General features: G+C 40.7%; 1 protein-coding gene across 1 annotated transcript in view; it reads left to right on the top strand.

Annotated features, from left to right (window-relative positions):
• SLC25A21 (solute carrier family 25 member 21) overlaps positions 1-23578 on the top strand; it is a 491716-nt gene that overhangs the window by 306512 nt on the left and 161626 nt on the right. The window contains exon 2 of the mRNA XM_080808544.1: positions 1587-1635. Coding sequence (XP_080664670.1) covers positions 1587-1635 — 49 coding nt within the window. The remainder of the gene's footprint in view (positions 1-1586; positions 1636-23578) is intronic.

Genomic DNA, 23578 nt, shown 5'->3' with positions numbered 1-23578 from the left:
GTGTAGGACCTTTGTGCTTCCTGGACCTTACCAGTATGGGGCTGTAAAAGACTCTCATATGTGTAAGTATGGAATGGGAGAGGGGAACTAAGTCACAGCTAAGCTCAAATTGAGTTAGTTTGCAAACGGAAAGAGTGGTAAATGATCTGCCCTTAAGAAACTATCCACAAATACTATGGCTTTTGGGCAAATCAACAAATACTACCAACCTCTGTTTGCTTATCTTCAAGTAAAGATGATAATAATACATACTTGCCTGGGGTCGCCAGGGTGGCTTAGTTAGTTAAGCATCTGCCTTGGGCTCAGGTCATGATCCCAGGATCCTCGATTGGGATGCAGGCTCCCTGCTCAGCAGGGAGCCTGCTTCTCCCATTGCTTATGTGCTCTGCCTCTCTCTCAATAAACAAATAAAAAAATTTTTTTTTAAATACATACTTAACCAGGTGCCTGGGTGGCTCGGTTGGTTAAGCAACTGCCTTTACAGCTCAGGTCGAGCTCAGGTTGAGTCCCGCATCCGGCTCCCAGCTGCACAGGGAGTCTGCTTCTTGCTCTGACCTCCTCCCCTTTCATGCTCTCTCACTGTGTCTCTCTCTCAAATAAATAAAATCTTTAAAAAAAGAAAATACATACTTACCTTGACTAGTGGCTGTGCATACTAGTGATGACATTTGTTAAATGACCATCACTGTGTAGGGGCTGAAAGTAAGGTAACTACTATGATTATTACTACTGCAAGACTAAAATTATGCTGTAATCATTTGTACTACCCTAGTCCATAAAACTACTTTTACTGCTACTGTTGTTACATGCCAGTAGTTTGTAACTGAGCAGTCTTCTCTGCTCAGACAACAAGAGAGAGGGCTTTAAAAATGATTTGCGAAAAGGTATAGAAATTCTTTCTCGGTGTGCAATGTTTAAGGTCATGGGCTTTATGGGGCTACTATGTACATCTTAGCTGTGAGACCTTAGACGAATTATTTAACCTTGTGTGCCTTGGTGATCTCATCTGTAAAGTGGGGATAATAATACCTCCTATCACAATAAGCTCTTTTGAAGATTAAATGAGATAGATTTACTCTAAGTACTGCTTAGAATACTGTCCAGCATGCAATGAACACTTAATACACATTCTCATTAGGCTATTAATGTATTAAATGTGTGTGGGATCCTCATAACTACTTCTTGAGATAACAGATCTCATTATCTTTATTTCAGGCCTTCAAACACTGAGGCTACGATTTGTCATGAGTGGCGGTGGTGGGGGTGCTGAGAGCTTCTCTCCCTTCTTTCCTCCTTTCCTCTGACATGTGTTTATCTATCGAACTGGAAGGGTACACAATAATTCCTACCTACATGATTAGAATTTTGGACATCTGATCCCTTTTTCATTTTCTTTTCCCCTACAGCCTCACCTCCATGCCCGTGGAGAGTATGTCTTTTGCTACTAGTCTCTAACTATGAGCTGTCATTTCCAAAGCCCCAAGTTTTCATTTGACTCTTTATACTGGAGAAATCAATGGGGGTCAAGGAAACAAGAACCAGTGTTTACATAAGTGTTTATTGGACTTTTCTTTATCATCTTTCAGGTCTTGTAGAAATTTGCCTGATGCACCCCCTCGATGTGGTGAAAACCAGGTAAGGTTCTGCATGAACAAGTTTTATTGACTTTGGCTGATATCCAAATTTAGATCTGTCAGAACACTAAATGCTAGAACTTGTCCTAGGCCGGTTGCTTCTCCCAATAATGGCATTTATATTTACTTTTTAAAGAAAACGCTATTTGACAGATAAAATATGAAAAGGGAAAAGCATTTTTGGATAGAGGTCATCTGAAGGTGTATGATATTTTACTGCCTTCACACGACAACCATAAGGTATGATTTGTGGCTAAGTTGGTAAGTGAAGTAAGTTTATCAAAATGACGCAAAAACTAAACTTTCGTGAATTATGACAGCAGACTTTCATTTGGCATTGCATGTAACAGATTCTTATTTAGTATTCAGCATTTTGGTGTGAGACTCCAAAATTTCAAGTAAACTCTTCAAACGGTGCTTAAAGAATTTATTCCTACAACTGTTTGGCAGTGCAAAATGCCGTGTTTCTAGGAAAATGCATTTGCTCTTGCAGGAAGATACAAATCAGGGCAATGTTTTAAATCTATTACCAAGTGAAAAAAAAATCATGTGCGTTTTAATATGATCTCGAACATTTTTTAAAAAGCTAAATCTGTGGCTGAATTACTGAACTCTCTATTTTCTAAAATTAGAAGCTGTTAGAGTTGAGTCAAAGTTTCCATTTGTTTGCATCGTGTAAAACCCAGGAGCAGCATACCTAGGTTGACGCTCCATAGCAAATAGTGCCTTGCAACAATGGCAGTGGAACAACCGAAGTTAGAAAATGCTTAAAGTGTCAGGCTTATCATTGAATGGACATGTTGCTTAATTTGCCTAAAGAGGCGGCAGAATCTTAAGCTGGACGCTGAAAGCAAGGGAAAGTGGCTGTATCATGCAAATAATATTACATTTCTAAAAGAGCTAGAGGAGATGAGAAGTTGGCCCCTGTCTTAGCTCAGGCAACTGTAACAAAATACTATAGACTGGGTGGCTTAAGCAACAGACATTGATTATAGTTCTGGAGGCTGGGAAGTCAAGGATCAAAGTGCTGGTCAGTTTGGTTCTTGGTGAGGGCCTGCTACCTGACTTATAAACAGCCGCCTTCTTGTTGTATCTTCACATGAAGGAGAGAGGCAGCTCTGCTGTATCTCCCTCTACTTACAAGAGTATTAATCCCATCATTAGGGCTCCACCTCATCTAACCTCATGACATCATCTAAACTTAATTACCTCCCCCAAGGCCCCACCCCCAAATACCATCACACTGGGGTGAGGGCTCCAATATATGAATTTGGGGAGACACAAACGTTTAGTCCAAAACAGCCTCAAATCACCAAACCCACACAGAGAAAGAAAACTGTAAATTACTTTCAAATGTAAAATTGCATGTACTCCCTGGATCATCTTAGTATAGGGTTCGAAAACAAAAAGCAAAACTCACTGGCATTTCCTTCTTCGATTCCATGCTAACTTTGAAAAGCCAGAATATTATTGCTAGCCTCGCTGAGGAATAAATTGTCTTTCTTAAGGGTCACTTTCTAAGTTCTAAAGTGTTCAAGTGAGCATACAGGAAAAGTAAGAATGATTTAAATAAGATAAGGTATTGAAATTACAGTTACTCATTCAGTCGGTCAATCATTCATTCATTCACTTGTTAAGTATTTAGTGTCTTTGGGTTCCAAGCAAGCTCTGTCCTCAAAGGACAGATGAGTTAGTATAAATTTTTGATGAGTTAATATAAATTTCTAAAACCGTATTATTTCGTGGTGCTGGATTTGAATAGAATATTTCTTAGAATGGATGTGCCAAGTTATTGGGGCTTTATATCTTCTTAGTTACATGGATATTTTCAAGAAAATGGCATTCATTGATTGGAATTAGTCATATGCTCTTATCTAACTTCAGTGGGGGCGGAGCGGGGGGCAGAATATAATTCTTCCAGATGCCCTAAAGAAGAAGGGAATTGGATATAGGATTATGTTTGACCTGCATAACAATAAAAAGCATATTGAATAAGACTTATAATCATAGAGTAAACTGAAAGTCCAAAATAATGTGCAATTGACTTTGCAACAGAAGTAGAATGTGCGAAGATTACAAGTTATTTATCACTGGGTACGAACCCACAGGTGATAGGGAATGGACAGGACAGACTAGATGCTGAAATCTCTTCATTATCATATTGGACAGGAGATAACTGTATTTCTAAATAAGATAAACTGTAAACTATAAAAGATAATATAAGAAACCTTGTAACATTAGTCATTTTAGCAGGTCACTTTCCTTAATGACATCAAGGGCCCTGGATTCTAAACTCTTGCCGGTGTTGTCAAAGTTGGGGGGGGCGCCATACACCAGACCAAACCTCACTTCCTTCACAGTTTCTTTGTGGGCTATTTTTGCCTCACCCTGGATATTATTACTTGAAGGGTAGTACAGCGAATGAATCTGAGTATGGAAATGGGTCATTTTCAACAATATCTCATGTGTTGAAGTATATAGCAAAATAAGTTTTTACTTCTTAGAGTTTAGTCATCTTTTGGGGGATTCTATTTATGCCTGATTCTCTTCTTTGTTGAATGAAAGAAAACAGATTCTAAAACTGCATTTCCAAAGTCATACTTTACAGGGATTTCTTTCTCTCTTTTTTAACTTTGTAATGATCAGTTCTGTTACCCCAGGCTGAGGGCAGAGGAAGGTGGTGGTGACCTGAGCCCAAGGATCAAGGTTGCCCGGTGGAAACTAGAACCGTAGTAGATCTGTCTAGTGGTACCGGAGCCCTGATCATTGCCTGTTCACTGCCTGAGGCACACAGGGAGGGAGAAAAATCCCCCTCTTTCTCCTTTCTCCCCAGTCTTCAGTCTCCTACCAATGCTTCTATTTGCTGAGCTATGGAAGCCAAGAAACCCAGCCTAGCAGAGGGCAGACTTTCTGCATCATAAAGCAGAGCAGAACAAGGGAGGAACTAGAAATGTGTCTGAAGACAAACAGAACCAGGACTGAAAAGCTGTCATTTTAGTGAGATTTGGAGAAAGAGCTGACATAAGCATGCATTTTCTTTTCTTTATTTTTTTTATTGAGATATAATTGACATTTCACTATGTTGGTGGTAGGTGTACAACATAATAATTTGGTATTTTTTTAAGATTTTTAAAAAATTTATTTGTCAGAGAGAGAGAGAGAACACAAGCAAGCAGAGTGGCAGGCAGAGGCAGAGAAAGAAGCAGGCTCCCCACTGAGCAAGGTATCCAACACAGGACTCGATCCCAGGACCCTGGGATCATGCCCTGAGCCAAAGACAGCCGCTTAACCAACTGAGCCACCCAGGCATCCCAATAATTCAATATTTTTATATATTGCAAAATGATTCCACAATAAGTCTAGTTAACATCTGACACCATACATAGTTACACATTTTTTTTCTTGTGATAAGGGCTTTCAAGATTTATTCTCTTAGCAACTTTCAGATATGCAATATAGTATTATTAACTATATCGCCATGCTCTGCATTACATCCCCAGGACTTATTTATTTTATAACTCGAAGTTTGTACCTTTTGACCCCCTTCATGAATTTCACTCACCCCTCACCCCCAGGCTCTGACAACCACCAGTCTGTTCTTTTTATCTATAAATTTCATTTTTTTTCTTTTTCTTTTTTTTCCCAGATTTCCCACGTAAGTGAGATCATATGGTAGTTGTTTTTCTGTCTGACTGATTTCACTTAGCATAATGCCCTCAAGGGCCCATCCATGTTGTTGCAAATGGTAGTATTTCCTTCTTTTTATGACTGCATAATATCCATTGTGTATAGTGTATATTGTGTATATATATACAAAATATATACACATATATGTATGTACACACACATATACGTACCACATTTTCTTTACCCATTCATTCACTGGTGGACGCTTATGTTTCAAGCATGCATTTTCAATTTAGCAAGGTTAATATGCACTTCCTCTGCATTTTAGAAGATGATTAGAAGTTATAATTGATTAATTTTTTATGAAAAGATTTTAGGCACTGTGGCACTTGCCTTTCTCTAAGAAATAGTGTATTCTGCCTCACATAAGTGTAGGTCCAGCGATAGACCTAATGTAAGCATAGGCTAGCCACATGCCAACCGCCTTGCAAATGTCCCCACCTTATTATAGCAGAGGAGATTTGGCTAAGATGCTATATACATGGCAGTCATGTAGAATCAGGTTCTCCTTTGAGATTCTTCCTAGAAACATGCATATACACTCTCTTGTAATTCTTTTATAGTTTATAGACAAAAAACGCTCTGGTTAAGAACATGTAACTACAAATCACAAAAGGCTCTATGCACTTGTATAACCAGGAAGACTGAAGGTAGTTTTTGGTTTTGGACTCCAGGGATTCGAATAAAATAATCAGTCATATCTCATATCTCTCTCATATTCTCTCTCTCTTCCTCTCTCCCTTCAGCTTTCCTTTTCTTATAAAGGCTTCATTTGAGGGCCAGGTGCTTCTCTTACTTGGCGCCAGGTGGCCCCAGCAGCTTCAAGCTCACATGGGCTTTGGCATTTGTGTGCGCTCTCTGAGACAGGATAACCTGGAGTTAGCCTCCAGGTTAAGAACTCCAGCTGTAGGGTTAGGCAGCCTGGATTCAAATCCTGCTTCTTCTGTTGTTATCGGCGTGACGTCAGGTAAGTTAGTAAACTTCCCTGTGCCTAAGTTTCCCAAGCTTTAAATGGGAACAATAATGGCGTCTATATCACCATGAGAAATAAATAAGGGTATATACGTCTATGGTGTTTATATACACATATGCTTACATGGTGTTTTATACTATGTCAGCAAAGGAAAGGGGACTGCAGAGACAAATGGAGTTTGTAAGGCAGTCAGGGAAACACACAAGGGAAAATAAAAAGTGTGGGAGAGGGGAAATGTTTAATACGGAATCAGGCGGTTTCAAGTTTCCAAGCCGGAAGACTTGTGTTATATGAGCACTACATTTAAATCTTTTCTCGGAATAGTGTTTGCAAGTAGATAGTCCTTATGGGTCTGAGGGCAGGAGAGCATCAGTTTCATCTATGTGTTTCTGTTGACATCATTCCACATATCATTTTAGGGCTATGTGGTGACATTGTTTAGGGCTGCACACCACAACGAGCCTAGTGCCCAGCCTCCAGGTGGTGCCCAGCGAATGCCGATGCATTAAATTAATGCAGATTAATGCAGATTTCATTAAAGAGGTGGGAAGTGAGAATCTTTTGAAATGAAAGAGGAGAAATTACTTGAGACAATGGTAGAAACATCTCAAGCTCGCAGTGGAGTTCCAGAGCCTGGATTAGGGCAGAGTGAGGGGAGAGGGTTTCCAGCAGGGGTGCCAAAAGGCAAGCAGGAGGGATCAAACCAGCACAGAGACTGAAGGTGCCCAGAGAGCAGGTGTGACAAGCTTTGAGACGGAAAGCAAACCGTTGGACTTCATCTAGGACGGTGCCAGCTAAACAAAATTAAATGAACAACACCTAGGTAAGTTTAAGTTTTCTAATAGCCACATTTTAAAAAGTGGAAAGAAACAGGTAAATTCATTTTAACAATATATTCAGTTCAACCTCATATGTCTAAAACACTACCATCGCTGCATGTTAATCAATATAAAAATTATTAGTGAGAAGTTTACATTCTCTTTGGAAACACTCAGTCCTTGAAATCTGGTGCCTGTTTTACGCGTGGAGCACACAGCAACACCGACCAGTCCATTACAACTCGAATGCTCCATAGCCGCGCGTGCCCGTGGTTCTCCGATTAGACAGCACAGGCCTAGAATGCAATGGGAGAGGAATGCTTTAAGGGGAAAGAGAGGTGGCCCTGTGGTTCCTTAGTAAGAAAAGTCTCGCTTAGAATGGGATGACGGTTGCAAATGAGCAGGGCCCTAGACGGAAGGGAATTTTACTGCATTCGTATTTGTACCTATGTGGGGAAAGTGGCAATTAGAAGCCCCGAAGATTTATCCCCATCATGGTCCGAGGGGGTTTTAGCTTACATCCCTTTCACACTTTCATTCCCGGGAAGGGAACTGGTTCGTTGTGCTTCGGGAAGAGAGAATTACTGAGGTGCTCATTCTGTTTCACCCCCAGTCATTTTTAATCATTTTTGTTTTGTTTCATTTTCGAATGAGGCATAAATCAGGTGCAAACTAAATAAATTACCAATCCTGTAAGGACTGATCTTTCAAAAGCGTGTCCTGTCAAAGAGCTGTGAGGCACATTTTCTTGCGGGTGCGGGGGAAGGCGAGAAGGGGAGGGGCATCTTCGCATCTCCTTACAGAGACACAGTTAGAAGCTGCTGGTGAGTGGACAGGCCGGTACATACCTCGCCTTTCATCCTCCCTCCCATCAGGACTTGACTTGCACTAAAAAGTCTTATCATGCTTCTCTCCAAACATATTAATCACTGCGTGAATTCTAAAGACTCACATGGGTTGAAAACTTGGCATCCACACACTGTAATATGTGCTTATGGGCTTTTACTCAAGTTTTTGAGATTGATTTACACTCTCTGTTGGTGGCTCCCACCTCCCAGACCTGCTGAATGCCAAACTCCTGGGGGTGGGGGTTGGCTACCGACATTTATGTTTAACACCCTCCTGGGTGAATCTTAAGCAAGGAGCCCGGACTGCTCACTGGGTCAGCCTTTGGGAAACATTGCTAAATACCCTCATAGGCTGTTCTGTGAAAAGTCTTCATGTAAAGATTTCCTTCTCTCTCTGTCTCTGTGTGTGTGTGTGTGTGTGTGTGTGTGTGTGTGTGTTAAACACTTCATTTACCTGTGGTTCTCCTTGGTTTCCTTTATGTAAACTGCTTTGTTAGTAATGAGTGGAATTGGAAGGACGGAGCTTCCCTTGCGGAGCTCATTCTGCGGTCTGTGAGAGTGCTAAGGGAGGGTATCGTCTACAGCCAGGAAAAGCATATAGTGTCTTACTGAGTGAGGTGACAGAGGCAAAAATCAATGCCAGAAGATGGGCAAGGAGTGAGCATTGGTTGTTAGGGAGGGAAGGTAAATGGCTGTGATGGGTAAAAATGATTTAGAGACATTAGCCCACCACAAACTTTATTAAAAAGAGAAATCTGAGGACAGCTGTGGAGAGAGCTGCTTTGTGGGGAGCCCAGTAGAGAGCGAAGGGCTAAGAGCTGGGGAGGAGGACACACAGCTTCCCTTTATGGGGGGAGAAGGGGACCAGCCGTGAACTTGAAAATGAACACTTAATTTAGAGGTTGGGGAAGGAACATTGAACAGCCACTGGGGCCAACAGAACAGCAGGGTGGAAACAAGGAACGAAGAATGTTTTTCCCCAATAGATCCTTTTAAACAAAGAAGAGAGGAATCCTTTCAAAATGGGAAGAAAGCAGTGGGAAAAGTTACGATGGAGTATAGAGGGGAAGCGGGAGAGTCTGTAAGATTAAAAAAAATTAACAGAGCAGTCGAGTGGGGTTATTTCCATATGTTAACGATTTGTCCGTGGTATGAAACATTAAGATCACATTCAGGGTTAGACCATGGTTATGCCTGATTTCTCATCATCCGTAGAAATTCAGGGCTAGACCACTGTCATGGCTTATTTCTAACCATCGAGAGAATGTGTCTGAGGTAAAGTAAGCAAGGAGTAGAACCACATTTTTACAAACTATATTTTTATTGGGACTTTGTCATTGTAGCTAAATCAATCAATGGCAACGTATAATGGTAAGAAATGGTCACAATATCCCTGAATACATGTGAGTATAAGTAACTCCAACATTGCTTTTGAGGTTGCATGACCATACTAGGGTTTCTTTGGGATTTGTTTTACTGAACTGAAATGTCTTTTTTTTGTAGTTACTGAAAGCAAGGAAGTACTAGGCGGTGAGCACACTGCAACTCTGCATTGGTTGTCATTCTTCTCTGTGCAGTCATCATTAAAGCTTTTATTTATTAAAATAATCAAATAAAAAATGGTGCACAAGATAGACAATATATTTGGGAAGGATAGAAGTGGAAATTAACTGTGCTCTGCTTATTACATCATAGAACTGCTGTAAATACATAAGTGGATAAATATGTGCTTTAAAATGCCATTTGCAGGATGTCGGTTAGTGTACCTGGTTAAGCATCCAACTCTTGGTTTCAGCTCAGGTCCTGATCTCAGGGTCATGGGGTCAAGCCCTGCATCAGGCTCCACGATGAGCACAGAGTCTGCTTGAGATTCTCTCTCCTTATCCCTGTGCCCCTCCGACTTGTGCTCTCTCTCTCTCAAATTAATAAGTCTTTAAAAGTAAAATAAAATGCCATTTGCTCCCACCTAAGTGCTTTATTACCGATCAAATTCATCATTGCCATTGAGTGCCTGACAGACTTTGAAAGACCCCACATTTGCATAGTGATTTAATTAAAAGGTGAATATAACCTAAGGGCGACCTTAAAACTAGAGAAAATAATCCTATTTTGTGCATGTCTATATTCTAGATTGGTGTTGACTTTCTGGAGAACAGCAGAGAGTTTAGGGATAATAGGCCATGACACCATGAAGAGATATTACTGCTGGGATTTTTTTTTTTTTTTTTTTTTTTTTTTTTTTTTTTTTTTGAGAGAGAGAGCAAGCAGGGGAGAAGAACATGGGGAAGAGGTTCTGATGGGGGCCTCCATCTCAGGACCCTAAGATCATGACCTGAGCCAAAATCAAGAGTAAGTTGTTTTAATGATTAAGCCACCCAGGTGCCCCTACTGGAGGGATTTTTACTGTAACAATGTTCTGCCTCTCTTTGGGATGACAAGTGTTGAATCAGAACACCCACAAGGGTTCACAGTAGAAAGTCTTTCCCTCCCTCACGTTTGGTGGTCCTTCCCATTGGACATAAAGCCAGGCCCTAGGCTGTGTTGGTTACAATAGTTTCCTTACTCATACAACTAGGTGCATCAGTCTTTGCTGTTACTAAGTAGTTTTAATAATTTCTTTATTTCATTTATGTAACCTGCTTTGTTAATAATGAGTGGAAGTGGAAGGACAGAGGTTCCCTTGCAGAGCTCAGAGCAATGATGAGGAGGTAGAATGAAAGGACACCTAGAGACCTGTCTCTCTGAGATATTGGGAGGAAAATTGGTCCCCGAGATCTTATGCAGAATAATCTTGCTACCGTACACTAAAATTATTTTTCAGATTTATTAATAAGGAGAAAATCCTTTCTTTTAAAAAAAATCCAAGCCGCAGCAACTTCTTCCTAGGAACATCGCCAAAGGCAAGGGAAGCAAGGGCAAAAATGAACAATTGGGACTTCATCAAGATCAAAAGCTCTTGCACGGCAATGGAAATAGTTAACAAAACCAAAAGACAACTGACAGAATGGGAGAAGATATTTGCAAATGACATATCAGATAAAGGGCTAGTATCTAAATCTATAAAGAGCTTAGCAAACTCAACATCCAAAGAACAAATAATCCAATCAAGAAATGGGCAGAGGACATGAACAGACATTTCTGCAAAGAAGACATACAAATGGCCAATAAACACATGAAAAAAATGCTCCACATCACTCAGCATCAGGTAAATACAAATCAAAACCACAGTGAAATACCACCTCACACCAGCCAGAATGGCTGAAATTAACAAGTCAGGAAATGACAGATGCTGGTGAGGATGCAGAGAAAGGGGAACCCTCCTACACTGTTGGTGGGAATGCAAGCTGGTACAACCACTCTGGAAAACAACATGGAGGTTCCTCAATAAGTTGAAAATAGAGCTACCTTACGACCCAGCAATTGCACTACTGGGTATTTACCCTAAAGATACAAACGTAGTTATCTGAAGGGGCACGTGCAGCCGAATGTTTATAGCAGTAATGTCCACAATAGCCAAACTATGGAAAAAACCTAGATGTCCATCAACAGATGAATGGATAAAGAAGATGTGGTGTATATATATATATATATATATATATATATATATATATATATAGAATACTATGCAGCCATCAAAAGAAATGAAATCTTGCCATTTGTGATGATGTGGATGGAACTAGAAGGTATTATGCTTAGCAAAATAAGTCAATCAGAGAAAGACAACTATCATATGATCTCCCTGATATGAGGAAGTGGAGACGCAACGTGGGGGGCTTGGGGGGTAGGAAAAGTATAAATGAAACAAGATGGGATCAGGAGGGAGACAAACCATAAGAGACTCTTAATCTCACAAAACAAACTGAGGGTTGCTGGGGGGAGGGGGATAGGGAGAGGGTGGTGGGGTTATGGACACTGGGGAGGGTATGTGCTATGGTGAGTGTTGTGAAATGTGTAAACCTGGCGATTCATAGACCTGTACGCTGGGGCTAATAATATATTATATGTTTATAAAAAAATTAAAAATAATAAATAAATTAAAAAAATAAAAGACAAGTAAAGAGATATCCATGAAAAAAAAATCCAGTCAGTTCCCTCCACATAAAATAACAAAGCTCAATTATATTAAATCAACTGTAACTCAACTTTATAATCTTGAACTCTAGTTTCTAATTTTTTTCTTTCCTTCCTTTTTCTTTTTTCTTCCTTTCTTTTTTTTTCTTTCTTTCTTTTTCTTTTTTGTAAATGGAATTCTTTTTTTAAATTAATCCCTAGGGAAGCATATTGTTTTTATGACTCACATTGTAGAACCTTTGTAAAGTGTTTAATCTCCTTCATTAGTGTTTTTGTCTAAATTTTTAGAATAAAGATTTGGTGTTTAAAGTACAGTAGCTATTATTCCCCAACTAATTAAATGGGCTTAGAAGATTCTCCCTTAGGTCATAATGTAACATGTGTTCTGTTTTGATACCTCTCTTTTCCTTCTGCTTAACTGCAAAAGCTTCTCCTATGATCCCAGCCTAGAGGATGAGAAGGGAAAGTGCCTATGCATTCTTCATGCCTGTCAATGGGCTTCTCCAGACATCTTCTTTCTTTCTATTTTTTTTAAGCTGAAAGGTAAATAACTCTTAAATGGCTTTCTTATCTTTGTCATGGGAAAGTGAATTACTTCTAAAATGAGCATCAGCATGAAAACTATTTCCTCTGTTTCTCCCCGCAACCCCAACCCCATCCAGAGTTTTATCCAGTTGTTTTTAAATTTTCAGCAGTTTCATTAAGCTACTTATTTAGCCAATGACCTACACACTTTCCCCTATAATGATGTATTTTGCCTTAGCCATCTTAAACTCCAATTTTTGGTTGTTAGAATTCAATAAGACTATAAAATGATAATAGAGTAAACTGATTTGTGATTACTTTGATTTAAAAACGGGATATTTTTCTAAGTGGTTTTTTTAAAATATAATCAAGTTTTCTCACATAATCTTCTATTTTAAGTATAAGTTTTTGGGGGTAGAGAACTTGGAACTCATACCATGTCTATTTTCAGTGGCTATTCAAAGCCTTTTGGAGATAAGCCCTAGCTCTAAATTCAAGAGTAAAGCAAAAGTTCAAACCGTTCAAAAAGTTCAAAGCTTGTATTTGGCTATCGTACTTATTTTGAATGATTTTTAGTCAAGCTCTAAGCAATCTGCCACCAGCGAAAATAAAATTATCTTATTAAGGGTGTTTCTTCTCATCTGCATCTATTCGAAAGAGCAGGTGCTTATCTCAGAAGGACTGGAATATTCCTTAAATGTCTTGTGCCATGGAGGAAGCTCTTCCTGTAGCGTGAGAAAACTTGAAAGTGTTGAGAAAGAAGCTGCTTGAGAAAAGAAGGCTCTAACTGTGGGCTGAACCCTAGAACCTCAAGCCAGGCCCATGGGAAAGCTGCTTTGGAGTTGAGCATAGAATGGGAATCAAGCCTAATGAGATCTGAATTGTTGGGATTGTAGTACAGCTGAAAGCTATGGTTATAGATACTCTAGAAGACTGTTTTTCCTTTTTGTGACGCAAGAATAAAAATCATAAATTTCTTTAGACAAACAAATTCAAGGCTGATAATGTAATATCTTAACTGTGAACCTTGACCAAAAATTGATAAAATTGTTTAATGTTCCTGGAAAATCAATTAATTCTCAAAATATTCTTGTTGAGATGGCTAAAATAGCTCCTTTGCAGTCAGGGCACAGCTGAGATTTAGTTTTGACATAATGAAGAAGTTTGCAAGATGATAAATAGAGCTGTATATTCTCTGGATGCAATTCTGCGTACTCTGCGCCAAGTTCCTGCCGAATAAAATTTTCCCATTTGGGGGCTATTGAATAATATTTTCTCCGGTAAAACTTTTGTGAGTACCTAAAAGGTCACATACTTTCCTTTTATAGCAAAAACGATTGAAAAGTAAACTGAATATCCTCAACCTTGAGTAATCAAAATCTATCTGGGATATTCATTTCTCTTTTTTATGAAAAAAAAAAACAAAACCCAACACATGACAGTAAAGGTCTCATTTTCAGATCTAATCCAAAACTGCTAAATACTCAAAGAAAAAAAATGGGCTTTAGAATGTAAATCATCTATTTATGTCCTTTTAAATTCAGAAAATTAACAAGTACATGCAAGAAAAAGAAAAGGATTGATTTTTTGTTTTTGGATGCTCTGAAGTGGGAGCTGGTTAGAACTCTGACCCATTATCATTCTGAAAGGACAAGCTAGCAGATATGGTCCCTTCATACACAGGCTTTCCAGCCTTTGCGGACAGTGTCAAGGGAGAATGTCATTACCACGTAACAACTCAGAGAGGCAACAAATCATGCAGGAAGATGAAGATAGGAGATCAGCATTCTAGTTCCAGGCTGTTGGTCCCAGATGTGTGAGTCAATGGAATTGCTCTGGGACTAGATTCTTTACCTGGAAATTAAGGGTATACCCCTAAGTGATCCAATGTGATGTCCTTCCAATGTGATGTTATGTTTCCAAGGCCATGTTTTCACTGCTTAAAAATGTGATCTTAATACATACCTAGCAGTGGGATTTCTACATTCCCTGAACATACCAAGCTCTCTCCTGCCTCAGGACCTGTGTGCCTGATAGCCTTTCTTCCTGAAATAACTAGCTCCCTCCTAACCTAGGCTCACTTGTCATCTCTGAGAATCTTCTCTGGCCACTCGTCTAACATAGCCTCCTGTTTCTCTTTCTCATTACCCTATTTATCTTTGCTCTCATCTTCTGATTTCATCAAGTTGATTTCTTTGTGTCCACATTAACTGTAAGCCCACCTCCCTTGGAATGTAGGCTTCTATAAGCAAAGCCCCTTCTTTCTCTGTTCACTGATGCAGGCACACAGCATCTAGAAGAGTGTTGGCACAAAGTAGGTCCATGGTAAATACTTGTTGAATGACTGTAGTTGAAAAATTGACACTACATATATATTTTTTAAATTGTGTATTTGGAAAAATAAAACAAACAAAAGTGCTAAGACTGACTTTTGCTCTAATCATGAGCCAGGCTTCACACAAGGGCAATTCACATACTTTATGGAATTCACATATTTCTTTGGCTACATAATCTGGGCATTTCATAGAGCCTAAGCTGTTCTTTCTTTAGTGCTTAACTTGTGGTTTATAGTTTTATACCACAGAGAATTAGAAATGATATTCATATATTTGCTCAGTGCCAGTGAATTTTCCAGGACCTCTGTACCAGCTGCTCCTTTGTTAATCCTGGCATGGAAAAGCTGTCATCTGGATTCAGGATAGTTGAGCCTCGCTCAGTCCTGTGTATTCTCTTTTGCCAAGGTTTTAGCATCTTTCTTCCAGTCTAGTGCATGGATGACCCCTCATCCACTAAGCTAGGAAGAGAAGACCTCACCCCCCATCCCCGGGTGGTGTGCAGATTAGTGGCTATGATGCTGGTGACAGGTGGGCTCCACGAAGTCACCCTGGACCTTCCTTAAGGAAATGTTTTTCATGATACAATCTTATTTTTACTTCTACAACTTACTGAGGCTGATCTACGTGTGTGTGTGTATGTCTGTGTTTTAATGAATAATGCCAGATGGAGTAAGCAGAGCCTGTTGCATTCCTCAAGGTAGCTCTTTTTACTAGTTCAGTAATTGGTTCCTTAATGAATCAAAAGGTATAGACATCTCTTTTTATCAAGATTTATTAGGTATCTTAAGCTTTTTCCTCTTTCAGAGACAACCAGGATGAATAGAATAGTAGTGTCAAATAGGGCCCTAGCTTCATTGCAAAACAAAAACAATTCATGACTTCCAAAAGTGATATTTTCTAGTCTCTTTTGGAATCAGAGGTGGGGGGGGAGGGAAAGGGAGAGCAAGAAACAGACATTTATTAAGAAAATATTAAGCACTAAAAAAAAAAAAAGAAAGAAAATATTAAGCACTGCTTCTGAAGCAAGGATTTGGGGATCATTTTGGGATTTGGGCTGATGTTTGGTCCTAAAGAATTCCAGAGTAGCATTTCTGTTTCCTTGTCATACACTGAAAAGTTATGTAAATTGTTTATTTGATTTCCTTTTCTTACTAAAACAGGGAAACTATTAGGTTTGATAGAAAAGAAAAAGAGAAAGAAATGGCCCTGAAATTAATCTCAGGTTAAAGAATTGGTATAAAGAACTATTGCTGCACATTTTGATTTCCCAGAGTGTGAGAAAACTGTCCCTGTCCAGATGCTTGCCAAGTTCTGAGAGAACATTTAAGAGTGTTTTTTAGGTAGCACGGGGAGATAGTCAGGGTCTTGTATGCGGGTGTTCCAGGTTTCAAACTGTAACAAGGGAATGGAAGAAAAGAGAGAAGCATTCCCAAATCAAACATAACTCTCAGGAAATGAGCCAGAACACCTGTGAAGAGGTCGGGGGTCAGAAAATACAAACTCAGGGTTCGATATTTTGATCACATTACACAAAAGAAAATGGTCTCAGATAGCAGACGGAAGAAAAACTGGAATTTTATGGAGAAGTTAGGAGCTAAGGAGTCTGTCATTCTAAAACTCCTTTCTCCCATGACTCTATGATGTTTCAGAAAATATTTTCTGAATTGACACTGCAACTTTCTGGTGGTCTCTTGTTGCTTATGCATCAGATCGAGAAGTTATTTATCTCTTTTCTCTTAACTCCCAGAGGTTCACTTCTGGGAACCTTCTGAGCTGGATTCTTTGGCCAGTTCCTGCAAGGCTCGGGGGGGTGGGTGTCCAGCAAGCAGAGATGGAGAGACATCACAGCCCTGAATCACAGGCAGTTCACTTCTGTGGAGAAAGAAGCGGTTTGCAAACGTTACTTCATGGGACCTCCTAGGGAAAAAGAGGGTGTTTTTTCCATCTCATTTCCCAGTTCCAAATTCTCTGAAATGTGCTTGATTTTTGCCAGGTGTCAAATTATAACCCACCTTGTCAACCACAAATGACTAATGATTGGCCTAATGACTATGCAAAGTTTGAAACTCACATTTACATCTTAACTTACTGGCTACATTGTGTTTTCATACATTGTGAAAAAAAAATTTTTTTTTCCTCAAAAAGCCAATAAAAACAAAGTTTTAGAGTCTTAATTGCCATGTTCATTTGCAGTTGTTGACCCCGTAGGTGCTCGAGGAGAAACAGAATGGGAGCCGGGGCTGGCCCATCTTCGGGCCTGCGCTGGCCCGCCCAGCCAATGACGCCAGTGCCCCTCTCCTGGGGAGAGTTAAGTGATGTCAGCACCACTGGGCAGAGCAGTATTTGACCCTTAAACTGCTTCATATACAAGCAGCTGTTTTCTTCTCTCCTCCATTCCCTGAAGGAAGCAGGAGGGCTGAAATGTCTGGTATTCTTTTTTCTCCCCCTAGATGATGTGTATTTAAAACTTTAATGGGACAATAACCACTTTGCTCACTGGCCCTCTGCTGTTGAGCAGTTAGGCTTGAAATGTGCATGAGTTTCTTTTCTTTATAGTATGCGTAAGAGGAGCGAGGTCTCAGGGAGTTTTCTCCATATTTACGCCGCGCCCCCGATGTGTGCCTTGAGAGCTCATAAAAACAAATCTGCCTCTCAGCCGGGCAGTCGGTAATGGGATCTGGAGCCTCTCTCCGCAAGGTCACCTGTTTAAATAGAGACTCCTGGGGTGCTGCCTGAAAGGTGTTTCCATCTGACGGCCTCTAGCTCGCCCCGTGTCTTTTAGGAAGTGAGACTTCCAGTGTGGGTGCAGTGTCGGCTGTCCAGAATAGTCTTCCTATCGCTGCCTCCACTGCAGCTGATGATGGGAAACCTGGAGACCCGATCCCAGGCAGATCCAGACCTCAGGCATAAGAAGAAGCTTGCTTTGGACTTTAAATACAAAGAATTTCCTTGAAAATTCAAAGAGAACCATATTCAGTATGCCATTTGGCTGTTGGAGTGCATTGTGGAATTATCAAACAGTGGTACATTTTAAAAGACCCCATGGGGAGTGCCTGGGTGGCTCAGTCCTAAACATCTGCCTCTGGCTCAGGTCATGAGCCCAGCGTCCTGGGATCGAGCCCCACATTGGGCACCCTGCTCTGCAGAAAGCCTGCTTCTCCCTTGCTTCTTTTCCCTCTCTCGCTGTGTCTCTCTGTCAAATAAACAGATAAAATCTTCAAAAAAAAACCCAAACAAACAAAGATCCCACGGAAATGTGGTGTAAAATCATTGTGTAAAAAGATGGCAAGAGCTGTTCATGAGAATTAAGTGTCCTTTTGCACCAGCAACAAGCTTCCTTGGACAGCACAATAGACAAGCCTCCTCCAAATTACATGAGAAAAGAAAATAAGCCAAATATTTGTGACTCTCATTTGTTCTTTCCATCTGAGCCCACATTTTCCAGTGCCCAGCCTACAGTTTTCCACAGATCTGGCTCCTTCCTGTCCTTCTGCCCCACAATAAAGCCCAATTCCTGCCTCCTTCAGATTCTAGTTGAATTCATTTGGTGAACAGCCCTGTGTGTGCCCACCTCTGCTGTATCAGCAGTGTGCCAGGGGGTGGAGGCCCCAGGGCTTCCACAGGTCGGTCATCCCCCATACCTAGCACAGCCCTACCTAGCTGTGGATCTCTCCAACGTGGTGCCAATGGCCCCCTTGTCACTGGCCTCCCCCAATTTAAGGAAGGCAGGGGTGCTGGGTGGGAGTGGGGAGGATCTTGGCTTCAGCATTTCAGTGAAGTTGTCTCCGCAGTGCCCACTACCAGAATTAGCAATCTCCCAAATCTCCCCCTCTTACAAGCCCTGTCTGAGCAGCCAGGACTCAGGCCTTCACCCGAGATCCAGATCAGGACTGGCCTGACTGCTTTAGAATCAAAGAATGAAGTCAGGGTAGAAACAGTATACAGAAGGACAGCTCAAGAGAGGGAGAGCAAACAAAGCCGGCAGTTCCTGGTTAGGGTCATAAAGCTCCTACTTCCTTTACAGACCAACAATAAACAGTCAGTCACCAATCAGTAAACATTCCTCACCGCTCGAGTGGAGATTTGTGTTCAAAGACAGCAGATTGGATGCCGACTTCCCCGCGTTGCCTTTTCCTTCCCCCAACGTAATAGGGATCCTAAAGAAACCTCTTTCTTTGTAAGGTTAACCAAGGATTCTCAACCCCAGCTCTGTTGACACTTAGGGCTGGTTAATTCTTTGTTGTAGGGGATCTGTCCTGGGCATTGTAGAGTGTTTAGTACCCAGTAGCCTCTACTCGCTAGATGCCAGTAGCATCTTCCTCCCAATGTGACAACCAAAAATGTCATCAGACATTGCCCAATATTCCTTAGGGGACAAAATCACTCTCCGCTCCCCTGGAGAACCACTAGATCTAACAGAAGAATGAATGCACTGATCTCATGTCTAATAGGCATAAATATTGACATGTAACAAATGTCGCAGATACCAGTGAGGCACCAGAAGAACACAGTCCTGTGTTCAGGGAGCTGCTGCACGGATGGGGGATCTGTGATTCTCAAACTTCCGTAGGTGTCAGAATCACGTGGAGGGGTGGTTAAAGCATGAATGGCTGGGCCTTACCCCAGATTCAGCCAGTCTGGGTGGAAGCCAATAATGCGCATCTTTGAGAAGGTGATGCTGATTCCTGAAGTGGTTCCTGGAAACCCCTGGGCCAGACCTTCCTGGGTTGGCTCTTGACCTACCAGTGGCAAGGTCACCACAGATGAGGAGACTGTATTGTTTTAAGCCTTCCTCTGTGTCTGTATCTTCCTCTTCCTCACCTACTGCCCAGTGTCGTTTGGCCTCTTTTTCCCAGGACCTCCTTGACGGTGCCTTCTCCTTAGACTTTTCTCCTTGGGAAATGTTCTAAACATTTCCCAACTCCACAGCCCCACTAGAATTTTCTGTCTGGCTGTTTGTTCCTCGGGTTCATTTCCTGCTCCTAAATTAGCGCACGCCTAAATGCCAGGAAATACTAATGGGCACCCAGTTTCTGGGTGCTTGTTAATCCTCCTTGGATTTCACAAAACAAACCAGCAGACTGTGGCCTACCAAAGAGGTGGCTCGCTCAGCAGGGAAGAACAGTTTATCACTGACATTGCTCATAGTCGCCAGGGCCTGGTGATAATAAAAATTATGTCGACGTTCATTATTGTTAAAAAGCTCTGTACAGACAATGCATCCTCTTATTGTCTGCACCTTGGGCAGACTGCTGCCCTGACTCCCCCGTGATAGCTTCCAGGGATGGCTGAATGCCTTCCCTGCATCAGCCCAAGGCAAGTACGAAAGACAAGGATCATTCTCCTCCACTGCAGGTTTCCGTATACTGTGAGTCTCTCATCAGGGCTTGACTGAACTCTGTGACCATCTACCGTTCACTTCTGTTGATGAGGTTAAGTGCAGACTCCTCTGCACAACCTAAGAGGCTTTTCTTGGAGGACCCCCACCTACATTTTTCAGAATCTGCTGTATCTGCTCCCTCTGATGCTCCCATCTGCACCAGAATATTATTTATTATTTCCCAAACATGACCTGTGGCTACACATAATAATGGTAAGAGTAGGAAAAATGATTAGGGGCTATCTTATCGAGCACTTACTATGTGCCATGTAGAATTCTGGACCATGTTGTCTATTTTAATCTTTCCAAAAGCTCACAAAAGAAGCACTATGATCCCCATTTTACAGATAAGGAACTTAGAACTTGGAGAGGGCAAGAGGAAAGAGCCAGGATTTAACCCAGGCAGGGTGGCTCTACACATTGGACCTTTCTGGATTTGTACTTGACCTAGCAGTAGTGAGGTAGTTACAAGGAGGAAGCTATATTGTGTCAATCCTTGTTTCTTCCATCTTTAGTTTCCTGGGTTACGCATTGTAGACACTATATTTGTAATGTAATGTTTGGGGGATTCTCTCATGTTTCAAGAATCAATTCAAATATAACTACCTCTATGAATACTTTTCTACCCTCTGGGTGGAGTGACATTGGATGAAACTCTGTGTGTGTGTGTGCACATGCGCACGCGTGTGTGCAAACAGGTCCTATGCATGTGTGGGGGTGTATAATGTATATAATAGGCATGTTTCAGATCATATTATTAGATTTGTGCGGTCTCCTCTGTCAAAATATGAAATCGTGTCACATTTATATTTGTACTCCTATCATATGGCCCTGTGCCTGGTACCAAAGAGATAACATCTGAGTGCTAACTGAAGGGAGGAGTCAAGGAGTGATTTAGCCCAACTTGAAATATTGCTCTAAATATAAACAGGCCACATCCATCTACCACTTATCAGCCCTGAGTTGAAACAAACAGTTAAACCTATACTTCTGATTTCTATAATTTAAAAGATTTTCACCCTACCTACTTTTGTGAAAAAGAGAGAGAGGAAAAAAAAAAAGACAGTCTATGGACTGTGCTCTCTAATCCAAGTGGAACAAAAGCACTAGAGGCATAATGCAGCAGTGTTTGTTGGAGGGTCTCTGAGGACACTTAGGGCCTCTGAAAAATAGGGTGTTGGCAGATGAGAGTCTCAGGGATCAGACCATTAAAAAGCTGTGGCATTTGTCACTGGTCCAGCAGAACCCAGAATAGCCATGCAGGAGAAACTGCAGTCATCAAGGTGCGTTTCCCCCCCATACAACCAGTGATTTAGGGGGGTTGAGGGTCTGTTTGGTGTCCGCTGGGCGGAGGAGGGGCTTCTCGGGAGCAAGATGGCGCTTCTCTGCCGGGTAGCGTTCAGTCCACTGTGAAACGCTTTCCTTGAAGACAGCATTGACTCAGACAGCTTCTCAGATTTTGCAATTTCAGAGTTGTCCTTGGGAGATCTTAATGGAAGCAGAGCTCTGCCAAAACATTTATCTGGACCGTGTGATTCATATCTTATCATTACAGTTTTCAAACGCGTAATTTAATTATACCATTTCCCCTTGAACAATTGTTATTTTGGTTTTGGTGCCAAATTCTTTTGTAATATTCTATTTTATTTTGGCTACCAAGACAGTCTTATAGTATAAGTACTTTGCTGCACTCCCAGTTTTCACAATAAGAATGTCACAATTTATTACCAGGGATATATGTTCTAACAGATTTACAATTTTCCTTTTTCAGTGCATGGAAGCAATTTGATCCCACTTCAGGTTTATGATATTCATTATATTCAAATTCAGTATATTTGGTTTCCATGTAAAATTTTAGCAGTGTTTCCTGTATGGGTTTTTAATATATATATTTAAAGCTGAATATGGTTAGCTGTGTGTTTGTCTTGGAAATATTAGAGTGACAATTTTCTTATCCAAAATTTTATGTATTATGCTAACACATGATGGTAGATTCTCAAAGAATACCATGACCATACTGTAAACACACAAACCAAAAAGCCATTGGAATTTGTGAGTTTATGTGAAAACTTCCATTTTTCTGAATTTTTACGATCTTATGAAAATTACATTTCTCGTGTGATATATGAATTTTTAGCACTCTAAATGAGTCAAATTCAGTTCCATAATGCTAGGAGCTTTAATTGTACTTTCAGCTGTTATAGCTACCATAATGCACAGGAATTACACTGACGTTTTAATATGCTGTCACTTTAAGATACACCATGAAGTGTGAACAGGGCGCAGGTCGCTTTAAGCAGGTGTGTCTAATTGTTAGGGGGTTTTTTTGTTGTTGTGTGTGTGGTTTTGTTTTTCCTGAAATAGCAATAGTATAGTTAAGAAAAGGTGTAGAATCCAGAAAGAGTGTTTCAGCACTAAAGCAAACTAGCCAGGCTCACTTTTGCTGGCTGGAGGAAACAGCCTGAACTTGATCACTGTTTTTGTTGTTCTGCATATAGGTGATTTTGCTGGGTAGGTCCTTCCTTCTCATGTACTACATGAAAGGATACATAGCTCATTTGGATAGCAATGACTGTGTTTCCAGGACTTTTTGGCTTCAAGTTAAAATCTGCAACTGCAAAAATAATCATAAGTTTTGGGGGAGGTAGATCTATTTTATTATTTAAAAAATATGTAACTGCTTTCACTAACTCTTCCAAATGTTTAATGTGCTTGGTATCCTTCCAGAGTACCGTGTTCGTTATATGGGAATTAGGGAAACCTCCTTAAAAGTAGCTGATCTACCCCAGGAAAAGACTTTTTTTTTTGGACATGGTCACCAGGTTGGCAAGCAAGCCAGCAAGCCAGTATATATAAAGCAACCCTTCGCAGGGTTCTGGGGATTAACAACTCAGAGAAGACTCTTAGCTGCTCATTTGGAGAACACACATTAAAATGTAAGTCTTTTTTTTTTTTATAGGAGACACAACATTTTGAATATAAGATATTATGACATCAAGAGTGATAATTTCCTCAGTTTTTCTAGTCCCATTTTTTTTCTAGTTTGTCAGTTTATTTTGTAATCAGCCACATTCAGCTGATTAATTTTCCTCACACCCAGGTACAACATTTTGTTCCCCAGAAGATGATACTTTTCATAAAAAATACCTGCCTTATCCCAAGCTAGTAGGTGCCCCTGCTCTTTAAATTGACATGGGTTAGAGCTATTGAATATTCCAGTGCCTTTCTGGGTTCTAAAATTTTTGCTGCTTGATTATAGAAACTCATGGGTATCCACTTGTTAGTGGGCTCTAGTTAAGGTAAAGG

This window comes from Martes martes (assembly GCF_963455335.1).
Source record: "Martes martes genome assembly, chromosome: 7".
NCBI classification, from domain to species: domain Eukaryota; kingdom Metazoa; phylum Chordata; class Mammalia; order Carnivora; family Mustelidae; genus Martes; species Martes martes.
Note: the sequence above shows the minus strand (reverse complement) of the source record. Positions and strands in the feature narration are given on the sequence as shown.